The sequence below is a fragment of the Lepidochelys olivacea genome (assembly GCF_965140295.1).
Source record: "Lepidochelys olivacea isolate rLepOli2 genome assembly, chromosome: 20".
Classification (NCBI taxonomy): Eukaryota; Metazoa; Chordata; order Testudines; family Cheloniidae; genus Lepidochelys; species Lepidochelys olivacea.
In genome coordinates, this window is record NC_140430.1 from 5,190,585 (window position 1) to 5,209,787 (window position 19,203).

General features: G+C 51.4%; 1 protein-coding gene across 5 annotated transcripts in view; it reads left to right on the forward strand.

Moving 5' to 3' along the window:
- PFKM (phosphofructokinase, muscle) overlaps positions 1 to 19,203 on the forward strand; it is a 56,716-nt gene that overhangs the window by 26,420 nt on the left and 11,093 nt on the right. For all 5 annotated transcript variants that reach the window (XM_084610474.1, XM_084610477.1, XM_084610476.1 and 2 more), the window contains exons 4-17: positions 1,865 to 1,942; positions 4,856 to 5,045; positions 6,241 to 6,406; positions 6,936 to 6,980; positions 8,210 to 8,318; positions 9,319 to 9,414; positions 10,814 to 10,906; positions 12,706 to 12,831; positions 13,522 to 13,586; positions 14,270 to 14,333; positions 15,080 to 15,226; positions 16,267 to 16,337; positions 17,399 to 17,486; positions 18,591 to 18,743. In XM_084610474.1, the coding sequence (XP_084466600.1) occupies positions 1,865 to 1,942; positions 4,856 to 5,045; positions 6,241 to 6,406; positions 6,936 to 6,980; positions 8,210 to 8,318; positions 9,319 to 9,414; positions 10,814 to 10,906; positions 12,706 to 12,831; positions 13,522 to 13,586; positions 14,270 to 14,333; positions 15,080 to 15,226; positions 16,267 to 16,337; positions 17,399 to 17,486; positions 18,591 to 18,743 (1,491 nt within the window). The remainder of the gene's footprint in view (positions 1 to 1,864; positions 1,943 to 4,855; positions 5,046 to 6,240; positions 6,407 to 6,935; positions 6,981 to 8,209; positions 8,319 to 9,318; positions 9,415 to 10,813; positions 10,907 to 12,705; positions 12,832 to 13,521; positions 13,587 to 14,269; positions 14,334 to 15,079; positions 15,227 to 16,266; positions 16,338 to 17,398; positions 17,487 to 18,590; positions 18,744 to 19,203) is intronic.

Genomic DNA, 19,203 nt, shown 5'->3' on the forward strand with positions numbered 1-19,203 from the left:
TTTTCTTGTTACACCAATGTTCCCTCTAATTTTTTACATCCATGTGCGGAATGAATTTTGTTATGTGCACCAATATGGAGGTGATGTGTGGCGGAGGTGGGGCCGAGGGGTTTGGAGTGTGGGAGGGGGTTCAGGGTTGGGGCAGAGGATTGGGGTGCGGGGAGTGAGGGCTCTGGCTGGGGGTATGGACTCTGGGGTGGGGATGAGGCTGAAGGGTTCAGGGTGTGGGAAGGGGCTCAGGACTGGGGCAGAGGTTTTGGGCGGTGCAGGCTCTCAGATGGGGTCGGGGATGAGGGGTTTGGGGTACAGGCTGCCCCAGGCTGCAGCAGGGAGAGAGGACTCCCCCCAGCCCTCGTTTGCTGCAGCAGCTCGGGTCCAGGGGAGAGGGCTGTCTCTCCCTGGCCGTGGCAGCTCCGGAGCTGGGAGAGAGCTGCCTCTCCCTGGCACCTTTGCAGCCCTTGATAGCCTGCTGAGCAGCTTAGAGGGAATTTAGCATTACAGTTTCTGCTTCCTAGTGATTGTAACTGATGCTTCATGCTGGGCTAAAGGAGAAGATCAGAAAAGGTGTGGAAGGGGAGGGCAGTAAGCGTAGGAGAAAGCAGACTGGAGCAGAGAGAAGCTGTAGGCTCAAGCACAGGAACACTCCCAAGTCCATTGTACTGCCAAGGGAACCTGCACTGCACTTTCACAAGACGAGCCTGGGAGCTTAAATTGAGAGCCTTGCTAGACACTGAAGAAGCGAGTTTTTACCCATGAAAGCTTAGGCCCAAATAAATCTGTTAGTCTTTAAGGTGCCACCAGACTCCTCGTTGTTGTTGCTAGACACTAAAAATCATGGACAGAATAGACACTGGATTTTTGGCTGATTACAACAATTTATAACCCACTAACAAACCCCCCCCCGCCCCCCCCAAAAAAAAACAACAAAAAACCCACCTGCTTTCCCCCACACTTTCCTCCCTGTAACTGGAGAGGTGTTAACAGGCCACTTCACCTGGAATGGTCCCTTGAAATATGTGTTAACTACTTGTGCTAAACAATCTGTTCCACCTTGTATTTAGCTGTGACACTTAAAGCTCCTCTTCAGATCTGGGAAACTTACTTGTAAGCTCGAAAGTTTGTCTCTCTCACCAACAGAAGTTGGTCCAATAAAAGATGTCACCTCGTCCTGTGTCTCATTGTATTGCCAGTCTGTTATTTGCTTACTATCCTATATTGTGTGCCTGGACTGCCAATATCCGATGTGGACGTGTTTCCTACTCAGAGTACTTTGTTCAGAACCAAACTCAGATCTACTGTTGTCTTAGAATCATAGAATATCAGGGTTGGAAGGGACCTCAGGTCATCTAGTCCAACCCCCTGCTCAAAGCAGGACCAATCCCCAATTTTTGCCCCAGATCCCTAAATGGCCCCCTCAAGGATTGAACTACTACCCTGGGTTTAGCAGGCCAATGTTCAAACCACTGAGCTATCCCTCCCCCTCTTCAGTTCTCACCCTCTCTGGGTCTACCCAAAATGGTCTGAGCAATCCTCTGAGTCCACAACAGGCCAGTGAGATACAGGTTTTGAAATCAGCAGCTGCTGGGATTGTTGAAACCCTGCAATGGACTGGGTGGGCTTTGGGCAAGACAGTACCTCTGTGTGGGGCTGGGGAGGTGTCTGTGCTGGGGAAGGGAGTGCTCCTCTGAATGTTAATGGTTCCATTCAGTTTGAGGCTCACTCTGCTTAACTCTCCTCCCCAGTTCCTGTGGGCACCCTCTGTCCATCCATCACCATAATTGTCCATCTATCTCTCCAAGCGGTAACTGGCATCGCAAAGCCTTCAGACTTGCCCCTAATCTCTCTCCTGTGCCTTCTGTTCTAGGGTTACCAAGGACTGGTGGACGGCGGTGACAATATCAAGGAGGCCACATGGGAACGTGTCTCCATGATGCTTCAGCTGGTAAGTCCTGGCATGGATCCCCTTGCTGGCTGTGAAAGGGAGCCAGCGCTTTACAAAGGAGCCAGGCACCCAACTCTCACTGAATTTCAGTGGGATTTGGAGACCTAAGGGCTAGATTTTCAAATGTGCTTAAGGGGCTTTGGAACGTATGTCCCCATTGAAAGTCATGGAATCCTAGACTCTCAGGGTTGGAAGGGACCTCAGGAGGTCATCTAGTCCCACCCCCTGCTCAAAGCAGGACCAGTCCCCAACTAAATCATCCCAGCTAGGGCTTTGTCAAGCCTGACCTTAAAAACATCTAAGGAAGGAGATTCCACCACCTCCCTAGGGAACCCATTCCAGTGCTTCACCACCCTCCTAGTGAAAAAGTTTTTCCTACTATCCAACCTAGACCTCCCCCCTGGGACTTGTGCTCCTAACTGCTTTCCTCTATGTGTCCCCTTACGGCAGCATGTAGCATACAGGCACTACCCGCGTAGTAGCTACACGTGGCAGCAAAAGGCCGCGGCAGGCGGGAGGCCGCAGGCAGAAGCTCTGGCAGGTGGGAATACAAGTGCACTTTTCCTCCTGCCTTATGGCACTTGGGTTTGAATCAGCGGGTAAGACACGTTACACACGAATCATGGCTGTGCCACACACCCCAAGCAAAGGGGGCAGCATGTCGCTGGGCTGCCCTAGGATTAGCCCAGGATACCTGGCAGCACAGAATACTTCCCCTTCCATGCCAGCCTGGCTGAGTTGGAGGGAGGGGGCAGGGCTGAATCCAGGCTCCGCCCACTCACATGCCCGGGAGTGGGGAGTAGAAAACCCTGCAAGCTACTTCCCACAATGCTACCTGCCGTGTGAACAGCCAGCACAGGAGAGGAGGGAGCACCTGGAGGCATACAGCAAGGCTCACCCCACCATCTAGTCCTTGGAGGCAAGCAGCTATGAGGGAACATAAAATAGGCCCAGAACCCCAGAGAGCACCATTGTCTCCATCCTGGGGAACACAGGTTAGCAACAGGGACAGGGAAATGTGCCATTAAGTCATAGTCACCACAGCTCTCTTGAGCCCAGGCTTTTGCCTTCGCTGGACCCGCCTGTCCGCCCGTGGTTGGAAGAGAACCATTGACCTTATGATGACTCTAAAGGTCATTGCAATTCCATGGAAGGGATTCCTGCCAGGAGGAAAATGATTGTAGCATCTTGCCCTTTTCTTCGGCGGGGTCACAGGCAAGGGCTCGGGAACTTGCATGTAATGATATCCCGAGGCTGGGGTCACAATGAATGTCTGAGACCTAAAATAACGTGAAATCAGAGATGAAGGCTGCCAGCAGCCCTGCTTGTGATCGGGGACCTCGGGTCCGGTTTCACAAACAAGGACTGCAGAGGGCTGCGCCCATCTCTAAGCAGTGTGCCACCCTCGAGACGGAATCAACTGGCATTAAATCAGACCTCCCTCTCCCCCCAGCCCCCCACACGTGCAAATGTTGTTGTTTCAAACCTGATTCTAACTCTCCGGCCCGTATCTAAGGACAAAACTGACCACTCTGCAGAAATCATGCATCATTTTAAGTCCTCAAAATAAGGCTTATGTGGAACTTACACATGTTGTAGGCCCTTGTGCTGGCCTCCCGCACAGAGGTGAACTTCGCCCTCTGAAAGGACTCGAGGGGGAATGCCGCGGGACACTGCTGCCATGGATAACTAGCTGCTTGTGTTCTAGAGCTGGGGTTCTCAATCTTTTTCTCTCTGAGGCCCCCCCCCACAAGCTGAAGACTGGCCATAGTGGGGGGTAGGGGGGTGTAGCTTGCACTACTCATGGCAGTGAAATCATAGCAGCTCCATCCACAGGCACTGACTTTCCAAAGTGCTGGGGGGTGCTCGACCCCTGGCTCTGCCCCAGGCCCCACCCCCACTCCACCCCTTTCCCCAAAGCCCCACCCCCGCCCCGCCCCTTCCCATCCCCGCTCCACCCCCTCCCCCGAGCGTGCCGCGTCCTTGCTCCTCCCCCCTCCCTCGCAGCCCCCTGCACATCGTGAAACAGCTGTTTGTGGAGGGCGGGAAGCACGGGGAAGCGCTGATCCACGGGGACCGCTGGCGGGTGGGAGGCGCTGGGGGAGGGAGGGGAGGGCTGATATGGGGGCTGCTGGTGGGTGCTCAGAACCCACCATTTTTCCCCCGTGGGTGCGCCACCCCAGAGCACCCATGGAGTCGGTGCCTAGGCCTCTTATCTACCAGGGTACCTGCCTGCTGGGAAAGTGCCAGTGTAAAGATCAAGGCCTGGCGTAACCAAGATAGATTCAGCGTTTAAGGCTATAAGGGACCATTAGATCATTGAGTTTGGACTCCTGCAAAGCCCAGGCCATTATATTTCACCTGTGTGTTGAGGCCAATATCGTATGTTTGACATCAGCATCGTTGAGAAAGGCATCCAGTCTGGATCTGAAGGTAGCAAGGGATGGAGAGTCCACCACTTCCCTGTGGAGGTTTGTTCCAGCATCCTCACTGTTAGAAATATATGCCTTATCTTGAATTTGAATTGGTCTGGCTTTAGCTTCCAGCCCTTGGTTCTTGTCCTGCCTTTCTCTGCTAGTTAGGGAGCCCTCTCCCGGGGAAGGTACTTTTCCACTGTAATCAAGCCACCTCTCAATCTTCTGGCTGATAAACTAAACACATCAAGCTCTCTCAGTTTTTTTGTCCAGCCCTGTGACTCTTTTCTGCATCCTCTCCAATTTGTCAACATCCTTTTTAAAATGTGGACACCAGAACTGTTCTCGGCATTCCCGCGTCAGTCTCACTGAGAATCCCCTTTGACTTGCAACCTGCTGGCCTCCACGCCCGATCAGCTCCTGCGACAGATCACACAACCCTCTCGGTGAGTGGGTATGGGGGGGTTCCCTATTGACCCCCCTTCTGCCTCCATTCCAGGGCGGCACTGTAATTGGAAGTGCCAGGTGCCAGGACTTCCGCACGCACGAAGGTCGTTTGAAAGCTGCCCGCAACCTGGTGAAGAGAGGCATCACCAACCTGTGTGTCATCGGGGGAGACGGCAGCCTGACTGGTGCAGACACCTTCCGGGCCGAGTGGAGCAGTTTGCTAGGGGAACTGGTTAAAACAGGTACCGTGGTGACAAAGCAATAGGTGGAGTGGGAGGGGGTTAAGCTGTCCACCCTGCCAGAGTGTGGCCAGGAGCCCCAGTAATTCTGGTACATGGTCTCCTCCTTCCCCTGAGCTTAGTTACAAAGTAACTGGCTACCTCAGTCACTTGGGCCCCGATCCGCAAACCAGGTGCACAACTTCCACTGATTTCAGTGAGAGTCAGGCACCTAAATACCTTTGAGGATCTGGGCCCTGCTCCCTCTACGATGTCACCCAGCTTCCCATGTCTTCTCCACCCCTGAAGCCCCAGGCACTCCCCAAGGGACATTGGCACATCTACGCACGCTCCAAGTGCATGTCATCTCCCTAGCTCCTGCCCCCAAGACACCCACTCACGAGTGCACTCCCTTCCCGGAGACGCCTCCTAGTGTGTGTGTCTCGTCCCAGGACACCCGTCTGCCCTGTTCCCCACCCATGCACGTCCCCAAGCAGACCACAGTGGAGCAAAGCTGGGGACGGGGGCATGCAAATGCCAGTAGAGCTTGCTGGGAAGTGGGAAAAAATTTCACAAACACTTAGGGGAGGGGAAATTCACTGTTTTTCCATCCAGATGTTGTTCCTCATTCAGCTCTAGCAGGAAGTGATGGGTTTGAAGCATCACTGAGGTGGTACTGAGAATTTTCTCAGGGGCTTGGCTCACATGCTCAGACCCTAAATGATGGCCATTTCTGGGGTCAGGAAGGAATTTTCCACGTGGTCAGACTGGCAGAGATCTGTGGGGGGGTCAGGAAGGGGCAGGGATTCCCCTTCCTCTTCAGCATGGACACAGGTCACTTGCTAGGATCATCTGTGTGTATCTCACTAAATCAATTCCTTGCCATTGCAGAGGCCTGGGGCATGGGTGGCAACTCAGTCCCTCCTGTTCTCCACGTGAGGCCCACAACAGTTTAGTCTCCTGAGGGCTGTACTTCTTTGGTCTGGTTGCTGGGTTTGGTACTGGGGTGGCAGTGTGGCCTTTTGTGGCCTGTGATGTGCAACAGGTCCGACTAGATGGGCTGGTGGTTCCTTCTGGCCTTAAGCTGTGTGACTTTGGGCCTTACCCAAAGCCCCTCGAATTCACTGGGCTCTGGCTCAGGTCCTCGGTGTGCATCACCCAATGATAAGCTCACCGCAGACTGTCAGCGTTCCAAGGGGTCTGTGGAATCTCTCCGCAGGTGGCATCACGGCAGAGGAAGCCAAGAACTCGAGTCACCTGAACATTGTAGGAATGGTCGGCTCCATCGATAACGACTTTTGCGGCACGGACATGACCATAGGCACAGACTCTGCCCTTCACAGGATCATGGAGATAGTCGACGCTATAACGACGACTGCCCAGAGGTGAGAGTCTGCAACTCACCTCTTCCTTTTCAGCATCGGCGGTGCGATGCAGGGGTGTTGGGATGCCAGAGCCTAAGGGTATGTCCACACTGCAATCACGGGGTGGATGGACCAGCCTGCCCAGCACCCTGGGTAATTATAGGGCAGCTTTCTACATTAGGGACTTGGTTTTGTGTTCTGTGTCTGTACAGCACCTTGCACAATGGGGTCCTGTTCCGTGACTAGGGCTCCTGGGCACTGATGCAACACAGATTATTATTAATAACGCTAATAACGAGGTGCAGCACAAATGCGTGGTGGGAGCCAGTCCCAGCCCTGAATTGCTGACAATCTGCAAAGTCAAGACAAACACAGGAGGAAAAATGACTTGCCAAAGGTCACACGGGAGAGCCAGGCATAGTACCAAGGTCTTCTGAATCCCAGTCATCCACTGGACTCAGCTGCATCTCCACAATATTAAGGCCTTGTTATTACTTAGGTTGATATACCTGCTGTAACTGTTGGGTGCACTCTCTCCTGTCTCTTGCAGTCACCAGAGGACGTTTGTGCTGGAGGTGATGGGCCGTCACTGCGGGTGGGTAAATCTTTCCTTTCTGCGCGTTTAACGGTTCTGCATTTTCACCACCTCCTGACCCTTTGGCCCAGCGCATGGGGAGGCGGGGTCCTTGCTTCACAGGAAGTGGAGAGGCTAGACAGAGGGGCCAGTCGCAGGAAAAGAAAGGCCGGAGGGGAAAGCCATCCCACCTGTCTTTCCAACCAGTGAAGCCAGTGAAAACCCAGGGGTGGAAAAAAGTCACTCTTCACTGTAATCAAGCTGGGTCAAACTGATCCTGATGCAGAGGGGCCAGCATGAGTCCTATGCACCCTTAGGGCTTAAGTGACAAATCACTGTACTAGGCCTAGATGCTGCCTCTCTGCATTATCTCTCTCGCCCGCTATATAATAGTCTCCTCTTTCCAGCTAGGACCTTCCTAGCCTCAGATGGGATTCTCTGATGACGCACCTGCCGGGGCATTTCTCGCCCTAAGCGATTCACTGGGCCTCCACTAAACAGTGGCGTTAGTCTTACCGTTGGTCCTGTAGTTAAGGTTGTGACTCACTCACTATTTAATAAACATAACCACAGGGCAAGCTCCTCCGGTTTGAAGAGAAGAAAGGCTGACTCAGGGAAGGGAAAATGTCGAGTGTCATAAGGATTGGGGCCTTGATCCTGCTCCCATTGAAGACAGTGGGCCAGTTCTCAGCTGGTGTAAAATGGTGTCGCTCCATTGAAATCAAGGCTGAAATTCTGGGGCTCAGCGCACTGTCCCTTCTGACCTTGAGATCTGTGGTTGTATACAAGTTTTGTTAAGTTAGCTGCAGGTGGAATTCTCCCCTAGCACAAGGCTGGTGTCCCACATACGCCCCCATAATAGGGCTTGAATTGCCCTTCAGCTGGGCCCCTCCTGCACCAGGGTAGACATCCCCAGGAAGCTGAGGGAGCTCAGTCTGCAGTATGGTCCCCCACATACACCCTGATTGTCCCCCAAAACTTCAGGAGGTTTGAAATTTCATCGAAGTTACTTCAGAAGAGAAACAGAGCGCCAGGGAGCTCTGGGGTGCCCCAGGGCATCGAACAGAACTGCATGGAATAGCTTATTTTTGCATGCAAATTTGAAACCACCAAGCAGTTATTTCCAGAGTGTCTCCCTCCAGCCCTGGCCATCAACAGCAGCATCTCCACTTGCTAAGCACGAGGCGTGAACTTTAAAACTCGCAGCACGCCCCTGGCTTTCTAACCTTCATCCTTTTCTTTCGCCTTAGCTACCTAGCTCTCATAACAGCCCTGGCTTGTGGTGCCGACTGGGTTTTCATTCCAGAATCTCCGCCTGAGGATGACTGGGAGGAACACTTGTGCAGGAGGCTAATTGAGGTAACCCCAGCCAAACTTCTTGTAGGCGACTCCTGCTTGGCACAGACTTGATCCCAGATTGGGATGCCTTAAAACTAGGACGCTCAAGAGTCAGGCTCTGAGAAGGCCAGTGGTCTAGCGGTTAGGGTACTGGTCAGATCCTGGAGTTCAGGTCTCTGCTCTGCCACTGCTTCCTGTTTGACATTTGGCAAGTCACGCAGGCCCAGCTCATCAGAGGTATTTAGGTGCCTAACTCCCACTGACATCACTGGGAATTAGACGCCGAAACATCTGAGCCCTCGTCTCTCTGTGCCTGAAATTCCCCACATGAGTATTAGCATGGCTCCACCTCACGGGAGGATTGTGAGCATAAATCCACTTAAAGATTGTGAAGTGCTTAGATACTGCGGTAGTGGCGGGGGGGGGGCATATGCGAACTGAAGCTATATTTAGCTCGATGCTTTCCTTTCTACATTTGGTCCGGTCTCCTGTTGGAAGGAGTTCCCGGGGACAGGAAGGCTAATTGATCAGGAATTTTGTGAAAAAACATTTCTCGCATCCAGGATGGGCTTTCTGGAGAGAGAGAGACACCCCTGAGTAGCCCACTGGTCTGATCTGTCAGAATCTGGCAGAGCAGAGTTTTGAACGAGGCTCTTCCATATCCCCAGGGAGTGCCCTAACCACTAGGCGATTTGCCACAGTGGTCAGTGTGCTGTCATATGCTGATCATGGGAATCAGTCTCTGTTCACAAAAAAACAGGCAGGGCCTTGGCATCATTCTGACATGGAACAAGAACGTCGACAGCTCAAAACTGTTCACAGAATGGACTTCTGCTTTCCCGGCCAGCCCTCGCTAGCACCCAGTGCTCTGCTTAGATCCTGCTTCAGCCCATGGCTGTTAGTGGGACTGGAGCAGTGCACTGCCCCTATTCTGTCCCCCTGTATGGGGGTGAATCCAATCCACAGGATGCAATTTTACACATTACATCAGTGGGTTGCTTTCTCCTTTCCCTTCCTTCAGACAAGAGGCCGGGGATCGAGACTAAACATCATTATTGTGGCTGAAGGAGCCATCAACAGGCAGGGCAAACCCATCACCTCGGAGGACATCAAAAACGTGAGTGGGGCCTGGGATCAGCTCTGTGCTCAGCCCCGAGAACCTCTCTCCTGTGCTCTCGTGATCTCCCAGAATGTATCTGTCTGCTTTCAAACTAACACGAACGCTCAGCTCCTCGGATGGTGTAAAGCAGGATTGCTCAACGGAGTGTTGGCAATTTACCCCAGCTACAGATGTGACCCCAAAAGTGCATCCCCATTTGGAGCTGCCTGAGATGCCCAAACGGAATGAGGCGCCTGCAGCCTTCCACTCGGCTGCCTGAATGAGATCTGGAGGGCCTGGAGGCCTTAATGATTTGCTGGTACTCTTTGCTGTCCAGCAGCTGTGCAGGGTCACCGCTAGCCAGACATTATGGCTGGGCAAGACAGGGCTCTGCTAGCAGAAAGCTTTAAAACCCGCCATCAGTTGCTGAGCTTCAACTGGTGTCAATCGGGCCCGGTTCCATTTGAAGGCTGAGGATCTGGCCCCCAGATCTTAGTCTCCGGTGGTCTCTGCTGTTGCATGTTCACTCATGTCACAGTCTGGACTCTTGAGATAAAGATGAATCTTGTTACGGTTCCTTCCCCACTCTGAATTCTAGGGTACAGATGTGGGGACCTGCATGAAAGACCCCCTAAGCTTATTCTTACCAGCTTAGGTTAAAAACTTCCCCAAGGTACAAACTTTGCCTTGTCCTTGAACAGTATGCTGCCACCACCAAGCGTGTTAAACAAAGAACAAGGAAAGAGACCACTTGGAGACGTCTTCCCCCAAAATATCCCCCCAAGCCCTACACCCCCTTTCCTGGGGAAGGCTTGATAATAATCCTCACCAACAGGTGAACACAGACCCAAACCCTTGGATCTTAAGAACAATGAAAAATCAATCAGGTTCTTAAAAGAAGAATTTTAATTAAAGAAAAAGTAAAAGAATCACCTCTGTAAAATCAGGATGGTAAATACCTTACAGGGTAATCAGATTCAAAACATAGGGAATCGCTCTAGGCAAAACCTTAAGTTACAAAAAGACACAAAAACAGGAATATACATTCCCTCCAGCACAGCTTATTTTACAAGCCACTAAACAAAAGAAAATCTAATGCATTTTCTAGTTAGATTACTTACTAACCTTATAGGAGTGGTAAGGCTTGCATTCCTGATCTGTTCTCAGAAAAAAACATCACACAGACAGACAGAACCCTTTGTTCCCCACCCACTCCAGATTTGAAAGTATCTTGTCCCCTCATTGGTCATTTTGGGTCAGGTGCCAGCGAGGTTACCTTAGCTTCTTAACTCTTTACAGGTGAAAGGGTTTTGCCTCTGGCCAGGAGGAATTTTATAGCACTGTATACAGAAAGGTGGTTACCCTTCCCTTTATATTTATGACAAATCTCTTCTGTCATTTTCTCGCTTCCCTTTAGTTGGTTGTTAAACGCGTTGGCTATGACACGAGAGTTACCATCCTCGGGCATGTGCAGCGTGGTGGGACCCCCTCTGCCTTTGACCGCATCCTGGTATGAACATTTGCTATCTCCTCCATGCTTCTCCTTCAGATCCTTTTACAAACCCTGATTACCCACATTGTGACCTTCCTTCAAGACAGAGCCAGGGGATTCCAGAGAAGAGCATGGAGTCGTGGTAACACAGGGCTGGAAGGGACCTCGAGAGGTCATCCAGTGCATCCCCCTGCCCTGAGGCAGGGTTAAGCCTAGATCATCCCTGACTGGGATTTGTCTTAAAAACAACCTCCCTAGGGAACCTGTTCCAGTGCGTCACTGTTTAACCAGCGTTTCACACTGGCCCTGGCCAATTTGTGGCCCAGTGGAAAAATCTCCCTGGCCCCGGGGCTGGAGGAGCTCTTGCTCCAGCAGGGGCACAGAGCTTTTCCAGTTTTGGGGCTGAAGCGGGGGCGGGTGGGTAATGAGGGAGTGGGGGGCGGGGCCTCGGGGAAAAGAGGCACAGTGGGTGACATGGGGGGGCTGCAAGCAGATGGGGTGGGGGAGGGACTCCAAGCTCAGAGCTCCGCGGCTGCGGCCTCCAGATGGGGTGGGGAGGGGCTCCGGGCTTGGAGCTCTGGCCAGGGCTGAGAGCGCCACTGCAGTCCTGGCCAAGGCCACGGGTGTGGGGACTGTGGGGGCAGGGGGGAAGGCTGAGAGCAGCCTGCAGGGGCAGGGCCTCAGCTGGAAGAGGCAGAGCAGGGATGCTGGCCTCCCCAAGGGGAAGCTTCACCCACCACCCCTGCACAGAATGCACAGTCAACCTGTGGAACTCATTGCCAAGAGATGTTGTGAAGGCCAGTAGTATAATTAGGTTCACAAAAGAATTAGATAAGTTACTGGAGGATAGGTTCATCAATGGCTATTAGCCAAGATAGTCAGGGACACGATCCCATGCTCTGGGTGTCCCTAAACCTTTGACTGACAGAAGCTGGGACTGGGTGATGGGATGGATAACTCAATAATTGCCCTGTTCTATTCGTTCCCTCTGAAGCACTTGGCACTGACCACTGTCAGAAGACAGGACACTGGGCTCGATGGACCATTGGTGACTGGTCTGACCCATTATGGCCGTTCTTATGTTATGTTGTTAGGCTGTTATCGTGACCCCATGCAGCCTACTCTTCTATTAAACATGCCCAGTTCTTTCAACCTTTCCTCAGAGATCAGGTTTTCTAAACTGCATCTTTTCTGTTGCTCTCCTCTGGACTGTCTCTCATGGCAGTCTCATGGCCATGGTGCATCATGGGAAATATAGGCCAGTTGGAGAGCCCAGCCCAGAGAGGGGAATGGAGGAATAAGACACCCAAACTACAGTGCCCATGAGGGACCACGGTTGCATTTTAGAACTGAAATATTTCCGTTTTTGGACATTTAATTTTTTCAATGAAAAATCAACATTTTCCTAGAAAGCAGACACTTTTTACAAAAAAACTAGTTTAGCTGAAAACCAGATTTTACATAAAAAACCGCCCCCAGCTTCAATGGCAATTTTTTTGACCAGACCTAAAAAGGACCACCATCCTCCATTCATCAGTATGGAACGAACCTGTGACCTCCAGCTCCAAATGAAAGAGCAAAAGGAGTAGCTCCATTATCTGATAGCAGTAGTAGGCTGTTATCTTCTATGTAGACTAGCCACCAATGGTAGGGCTGGGGGAAGAGATCTACTTATCTATGTGTTACACTGTGATTTTTTAAAGTTCTTCCTAAGATTCGGGGGAATCTGTATTGAGGGTATAAGTGGGAGCATGAGATATGGATGTCCAAGGAAATATAGATTCATCAAGGATTAAAGCACCTTCTGTGTGTCTCAGGGAAGCAGAATGGGGGTGGAAGCAGTCATGGCCTTGTTGGAAGGGACTCCGGATACCCCAGCATGTGTTGTCAGCCTGTCCGGGAATCAAGCTGTCCGCCTGCCTCTCATGGAGTGTGTCCAAGTGGTGAGTATTTACCTCTCTCCACTCCAACCATGTCCAATGCGCTAGATGGTGTACGAACATATGGTAAATGACAGCCCCTGCCCCAAAGAGTTTACAGTTTAACAGACTGGTGGATGAGACTAACAAGAGGGTGGACGGTAATAATACGAATGGATGCTTTAAAACAGATGGGCAGTTCTTAGCCAATCAGTAGCAGAGATCACAACTTGCCATCCACCTAGACATCTAGGGGCCATGTTCTCTAGGTATCATAGTGTTCCTGATGTTGACTGGCTGAACTGCTGGAGAGCAGGTATGAATTAAAGCAATCTAGTGTCTGAGGCACATGTCCCCCCACCCCTGTGGCATGGCCCCTACCCTAGGGGAGGTATCAGGTTTCAGACTTAAAATGAATGGAGCAGTTCACGCCTCTTGGAGCTCTTGTTTCAGGCTCTTTGCAGACTCCAGCAGGCCTTAGTCACTCTCAGGTCACATTTCCAAGCTTTTCTGTGCATCCACAAAAGCCAAGAATGCTATTTTTAAATGAAAACAGATTCTGATCTGAACGAACAGCCCAGGCCCATAGTGCCTTGCTCCAGACCTGCTTGTGCTTAACATGGTTTTCCATCTGGGATTGCAGTTGAGTTAAAATGCAATTTTTAGAGACACATCTTTAGATCTTTTCTTTTTCCTGCTGCTTCCTCTTCACAGACCAAAGATGTCACGACAGCAATGAATGAGGGACGATTTGAAGATGCTGTAAACTTGAGGGGAAGGTGAGCGAATGTGCTATTTAAAATAAGATATTTAAAGGATCAGGGACCTATTGTGGCTCTAAATATACTATAATAATAATTAATAAATAAATAATCCCTAGCTCTTATCTAGCACTTTTCATTAGCAGATCTCACAGTGCTTTACAAAGGAGGTCAGTATTATGACCCCCATTAAACAGGTGGGGAAAATGAGGCACAGAGGAGTGACGTGACTTGCCCAAGGTCACACAGCAGGCCAGTGGCAGAGCCAGGAATAGCACCCAAGTCTCCTGAGTCCCAGTCCAGTGCTCTAGCTACTAAGCCACACTGCACTCAAAAGAAACCAGCGTTCCTCTAATGGTGCTTAATTGGGAGACTTACAAGTAGGTGAAGCTCACAGCCTCTTCCATAGCATGAAGATACTTATCTACTACACAAAAGAAAGGTACCCATTTTTACAGGGAGGGGAATTAACCATTGGAACAACTTTCCCAGGAACATGGTAGATTCTCCATTGCTTGGGGTCTTTAAATCAATGCTGGACCTCCCTTTCTAAAAAATATTCTAGCTCAACCACCAGAGCTGGGCTGGATGCAGGACTCACTGGGAGAGGTTCTCCGGTCTGTGTGATGCAGGAGGTCAGACTAGATGATCAGAATGGCCCCTTCTGGCCTTGAGATCTGACTCCCCCTCCTTTCTTGCAGGAGCTTTCAGAATAACTGGAACGTTTACAAGTTGCTGGCTCACGTGCGCCCGCCCTCTACAAAGGTACGAAACAAACGAGAGGTGGCTCCTCGTCCATTTTCTTTACGGTCTGCGCAGCTGTGTGTGCATCAGGGCTGGGATTTTCAAAGAAGGCTAAGGGAGATAGGCATCCAACCCGCCCTGTTAGTTTTCAATGGGAGTTAGGTGCCTAATGCCCCAGGCCCCTTTGAAAATGAAAGTCTAGACAAGTGATGGGCAACCTGCGGCCTGCAGGCTGCATGCGTCCCATCAGGTTAATCTGATTGCGAGACATTTTGCTGACGTTGACCGTCTGCAGGCACAGCCCCCGACAGCTCCCAGTGGCCGTGGTTCACCATTCTTGGCCAATGGGAGCTGCGGGAAGCTGCGGGCTGCAGGGATGTGCTGACTGCCGCTTCCCGCAGCTCCTATTGGCTGCGGTTTGCCATTCCTGGCCAATGGGAGCTGTGGGGGGCCATGCCTGGGGATGGTCAACATCAGCAAAATGTCTCGCAGCCCGCAATCAGATTACCCTGAAGCTGCAGGTTGCCCACCACTGGTCTAGACCCTCAGCATGCTGTGGGGCCATGCGGCTATGCCAATGCAAGGCTACCAGTCTGAACTATGGGCCAGCCCAAAGCTGTACATCTGTGCCACTGCCATGGGGCCTTGCTGTCCTGGTGCTTTGGGACCTTGCCCCACTTATTTCAGCAGGCCTGACAGTTTGGGGAGCATTCCTGTTTTCTTTGTTTCTTTCTCAATGCCATCTCCTGCTCCCCCCCCCACTGCAGAGCGGGTATAACCTGGCTGTGATGAACGTTGGAGCTCCAGCCTCCGGGATGAACGCAGCCGTGAGGGCGGCCGTCAGGATTGGGCTGATCCATGGGCACAAGATGCTGGCTGTGCACGATGGGTTTGACGGTCTCGCCCATGGACAGGTACCAGCTAGGACAAGGCAGCTCTACAGCATCCTTCTTCCAGACAGAGTGTCCGTGCGCTGTAAAGAGCCCTGACTAGCAGCCGTGGGAGAGGAACATTCAGAGCCATGGAGAGGAGGGAAATCTGAGGTGTAACAGGGGTCTGATGAGATAGGGAGGCCTTTCCAGAGAACAACAGCTGCAGAAGAGAAGGCGCTTACACAACACATGGCAGGAGTGTCTGGAGAAGGGTCGTGCTAGCGGTGTGGAGGTCTGGAGAGAGGGACAAGGTTGTGAGATAGGCTGGAGCAAGCCCAAGGAGGCTATGGATCCTAAACTGAACGGGAGAGCCTACGATAAGGCTCCAGCCCTATTCAGGTGATGTTCGACATAGCAGGGTTATGGAGTGAACAATCAAGGTGAAAGAGAAAAGGCTCTTGGTTTAGTATTGGGCTTCCAGGCAGTGTGGACAGCAACACTGGATCAAAAGCTGCTGTGGGCAGTATCTGTATCTCAGCCCAGTGGTGCCTTTCCGTCTCCAGGAGACACAAGCATATCCCAAAGAAGGTCCGCGCTGATGTGGATTCTGGTTAGATGCAGTACTGAGTACTATACATAACTATCTTGAACGTGTCTTCCTGAAGGTGTCTGAAAGGTGTTTAACTCTGTACATATGGGGGGACATCGGGTGCAGTCCCAGAGGACGCGATTCAAATTGCTTAGGAAAGTTCTGTCCGGTAAGAGCTGCTCTGGACAGACTAGCCTCACTGTCTATTGCCTATGAAGCACTGGGGTAAATGACATCACAAGATGCCGGGCACTGGAGAATCAAACCCACAATTTCACACCAACATCAGTTGCTTACTCTCTAAACGGGAAAATAGTTCTTTCAAGATGTGCTTTGGGCTCAGTAGGTGCAATTTCCCATCGGGAGTCACTTCCACTGTCCCCACCTTGTTTTCATGTTGGAAAATTGTTCCCTCCATTGTTACTGGCAAATTACTGGCAAATCAAATAGCCCAGCTCTTCGTGACTCCGTTCTTCTCTTCCTTTTTCACCAGGTGGAAGAGATTGGCTGGGGAGGCGTAGGTGGCTGGACTGGGCTTGGTGGATCGAAACTTGGAACAAAGAGGTAACCCACTAAAGCATTCTTCCTCTAGCTAGCTACCTTTGTGTCCTTCAAGATACTATTACCAGAGTGGTCTCAAACACATGCTTTGATCAGCGTCATTGCAGGCCCGATTTTCAGACTTGTGACACCACCTGCTGCAACTCCAGGTGAAATCAGCGCTCCCTGCAGACACTCAGCACCTCTGGAGATTAGGTCTCAGGGGCCACCAAGTACGTAGAAATCACTTAGGCTCTTTGGGGCAGAAACTGTCTTTGCTCTGTGTTTGTACAGCACCTAGCACAATAGGATCCGCTCCTAGGTGCTACTGTAACACAAATAAATGACACGTGCAGCACAGACTGAAACCAGCCAGAGATACAGACTGGAGAATTCGCCCAGGTGCATCCTTAGCCTGAGTGATGGAGCTGAGCTCTCTCCACCATGAAGCTTACACCAGCGGCGGAAGTTAAATTAGCCCCTCAAGCAGCATGACCTTCTGCCAGCCCCAGGCCACTGGAGATCAGGGAGCTGCAACCAGCTGTCCCTTGGGGCAGTGAAGGATCGTGGCCCGCATGTCTCCATGGCGATGCTGTAGCAAGCAGAAGCCGAGATGGCCCTGGCATTCTGAGCCGCTCATTTCAGTTGCTTTTTACTTTTCCTCTTTCCGTGGCTTCTCACGCTTGGCCTCAGCCTGGAAGCGAGAGCTGTTTGATGGTATCCAGAGCACAGAGAGAATATTCCTGTTCTAAAACACAGCAGGATGCCATGAATGATGTGTTGGGGGTGGGGGGATATTGACCTGCTCACACATACGTGCATTCAATGGAGAAAACTGAAGCGACTGTTGCAATGATCAGATGGCAAGTCTGTTAAGCCCTTAACTAGTCTGGAGCTCTGCAAACTGATCCAGCCTCTTCCTTGCATTCAGCAAATTGAGCCCCACTCCCCTATGTCCTCCCAGCAAATTCCTCTTGTGCCATCCCCCCCGCCCCCCCCCCCAATGCAGTGCTCGCCACATCCAGGGACTATACAGGCCCAGGAGGGTACATTGATGGTTTTTGTGGCATTTCTGCCTGCAACAGGACTCTGCCTAAGAAATACTTGGAGGAAATCAGCACAACCATCAGCGATTTTAACATTCACGGGCTGATCATCATCGGGGGCTTTGAGGTGAGTCAGGCAGGCTGCCATGAGTCTTTACAGGCGTAGAACCTCGGGCCTGTGGAGTAGCAGGGGGCCAGCCCCCTTTCTCCACCCATGGAATACCCCAGAGGAGATCTGAATCCTGGGGGACGTGAGGCCAGCTGCTTGGCCAGGTGCAAAGATACTCACCGAGAATAGGAGGTCATTACTGGAGGAACTTGACCATTCCCAGGCCTGTTAATGCCTTGAAAATGCTGGAAATCTCCCGTGGTGACTCAGGAGCACAGATCATCCCAATGCAGCCTGAGTGCTGAGTCTCATCCAGAGCGGGGCTCCAGTCACCAGGGCATTAAGGAACTCAACCAGTGGGCTGATCCCTTCCAGGCCCATCTCCTTTTCCTTCTCCAGGCTCAGGGGATCTGTCAGGGTTCCATTCCCTACAGCTTCCTAGAATGGCTGGTCTCACTGGGTGTCTGGGTTGCATTGCTGGAGTTGGATCATAAAGATCATGGAGTTGGTTCTCCATTTCTGAGAGGACCAGAATGTGTTTGCATGGGACACTGGGTGATCTTCAGCAAAGCTCTCATGGTAGATGCACGGCACTGGTGTCCGTTCTTTGCCGCTCTGTGCAAAACAACACGCTGGGCACCTGCTGGACCCATTGCCCGTCTTCAGGCTTTTGGGGGTGGAGGGGAGCATCCCACAAAGCCACTGCTACCCGACCCTGAACCAATCTTGATCCCACTCCAAAAGGCCCTAGATCCAGCAGAATACCCTTCCTGTCCTTTCTGTGTACCATGCCTACCACCTGGTCCATGACTGGAGATTCCAGGCTCTATGATAATACAAATAATAAATACCCAACTGTCTCATTCTGGGTACGATAGGATTAATCTTCACGCTGACCATTTTCCAGATGCCGCACCGAGGGAAATCCTGGCCCCATTGAAGTCCATGGCAAAACACCCATCTTCAGCGGGGCCAGGATTATGTTACCAAACTACTGGGTGTTAGGAAAAGCTTTCAACTCAGTCACTATCCTCCCTGCACCTGGAGCAGAATGTGGCCCCAGCCAGAAGCAAACCCAGGGCTTTTCAGTGCTGCTTTCCCTTTCTTCCCGGCATCCCGTAGGCTTTCACTGGGAGCTTAGAGCTCGTGGAAGGCCGTGGCAAATACGAAGAACTCTGCATCCCGGTGTGTGTTATTCCAGCCACTGTGTCCAACAACGTCCCTGGCTCTGACTTCAGCATCGGAACTGACACTGCCCTCAATACTATTACCACGGTAAAGCATTTGAAATCTTCTTCCTGCTATGGAAACCTCCAGTCCACTAGTAGTATGATTTGTAGAGTCAAAAGCCATAAGGGACCACTGTGATCATCTCGTCTGACTTATTGCACAACACAGGCCAGAGAACTTCCCTGAAGTACCTGCTGTTTGAACTAGAGAGATCTCTTAGAAACAACATCCAATCTTGATTTTAAAATTGCCAGTGATGGAGAATTCGCCATGACCCTTGGTAAATTGTTCCAGGGGTTAATTACACTTACAAATATGAGCCTATTTGTACTCTGACTTTGTCTAGCTTCAGCTTCCAGGCACTGGATCTTGCTCGATCTTTGTCTGCTAGACTGAAGAGCCCATTTGCAAGTTTTTGTTCCCCATCTAGGTACCAGACTGTGATCAAGCCACCCCTTAACTTTCTCTTTGTTGAGCTAAAGAGCTTGAGCTCCTTGAATCTATC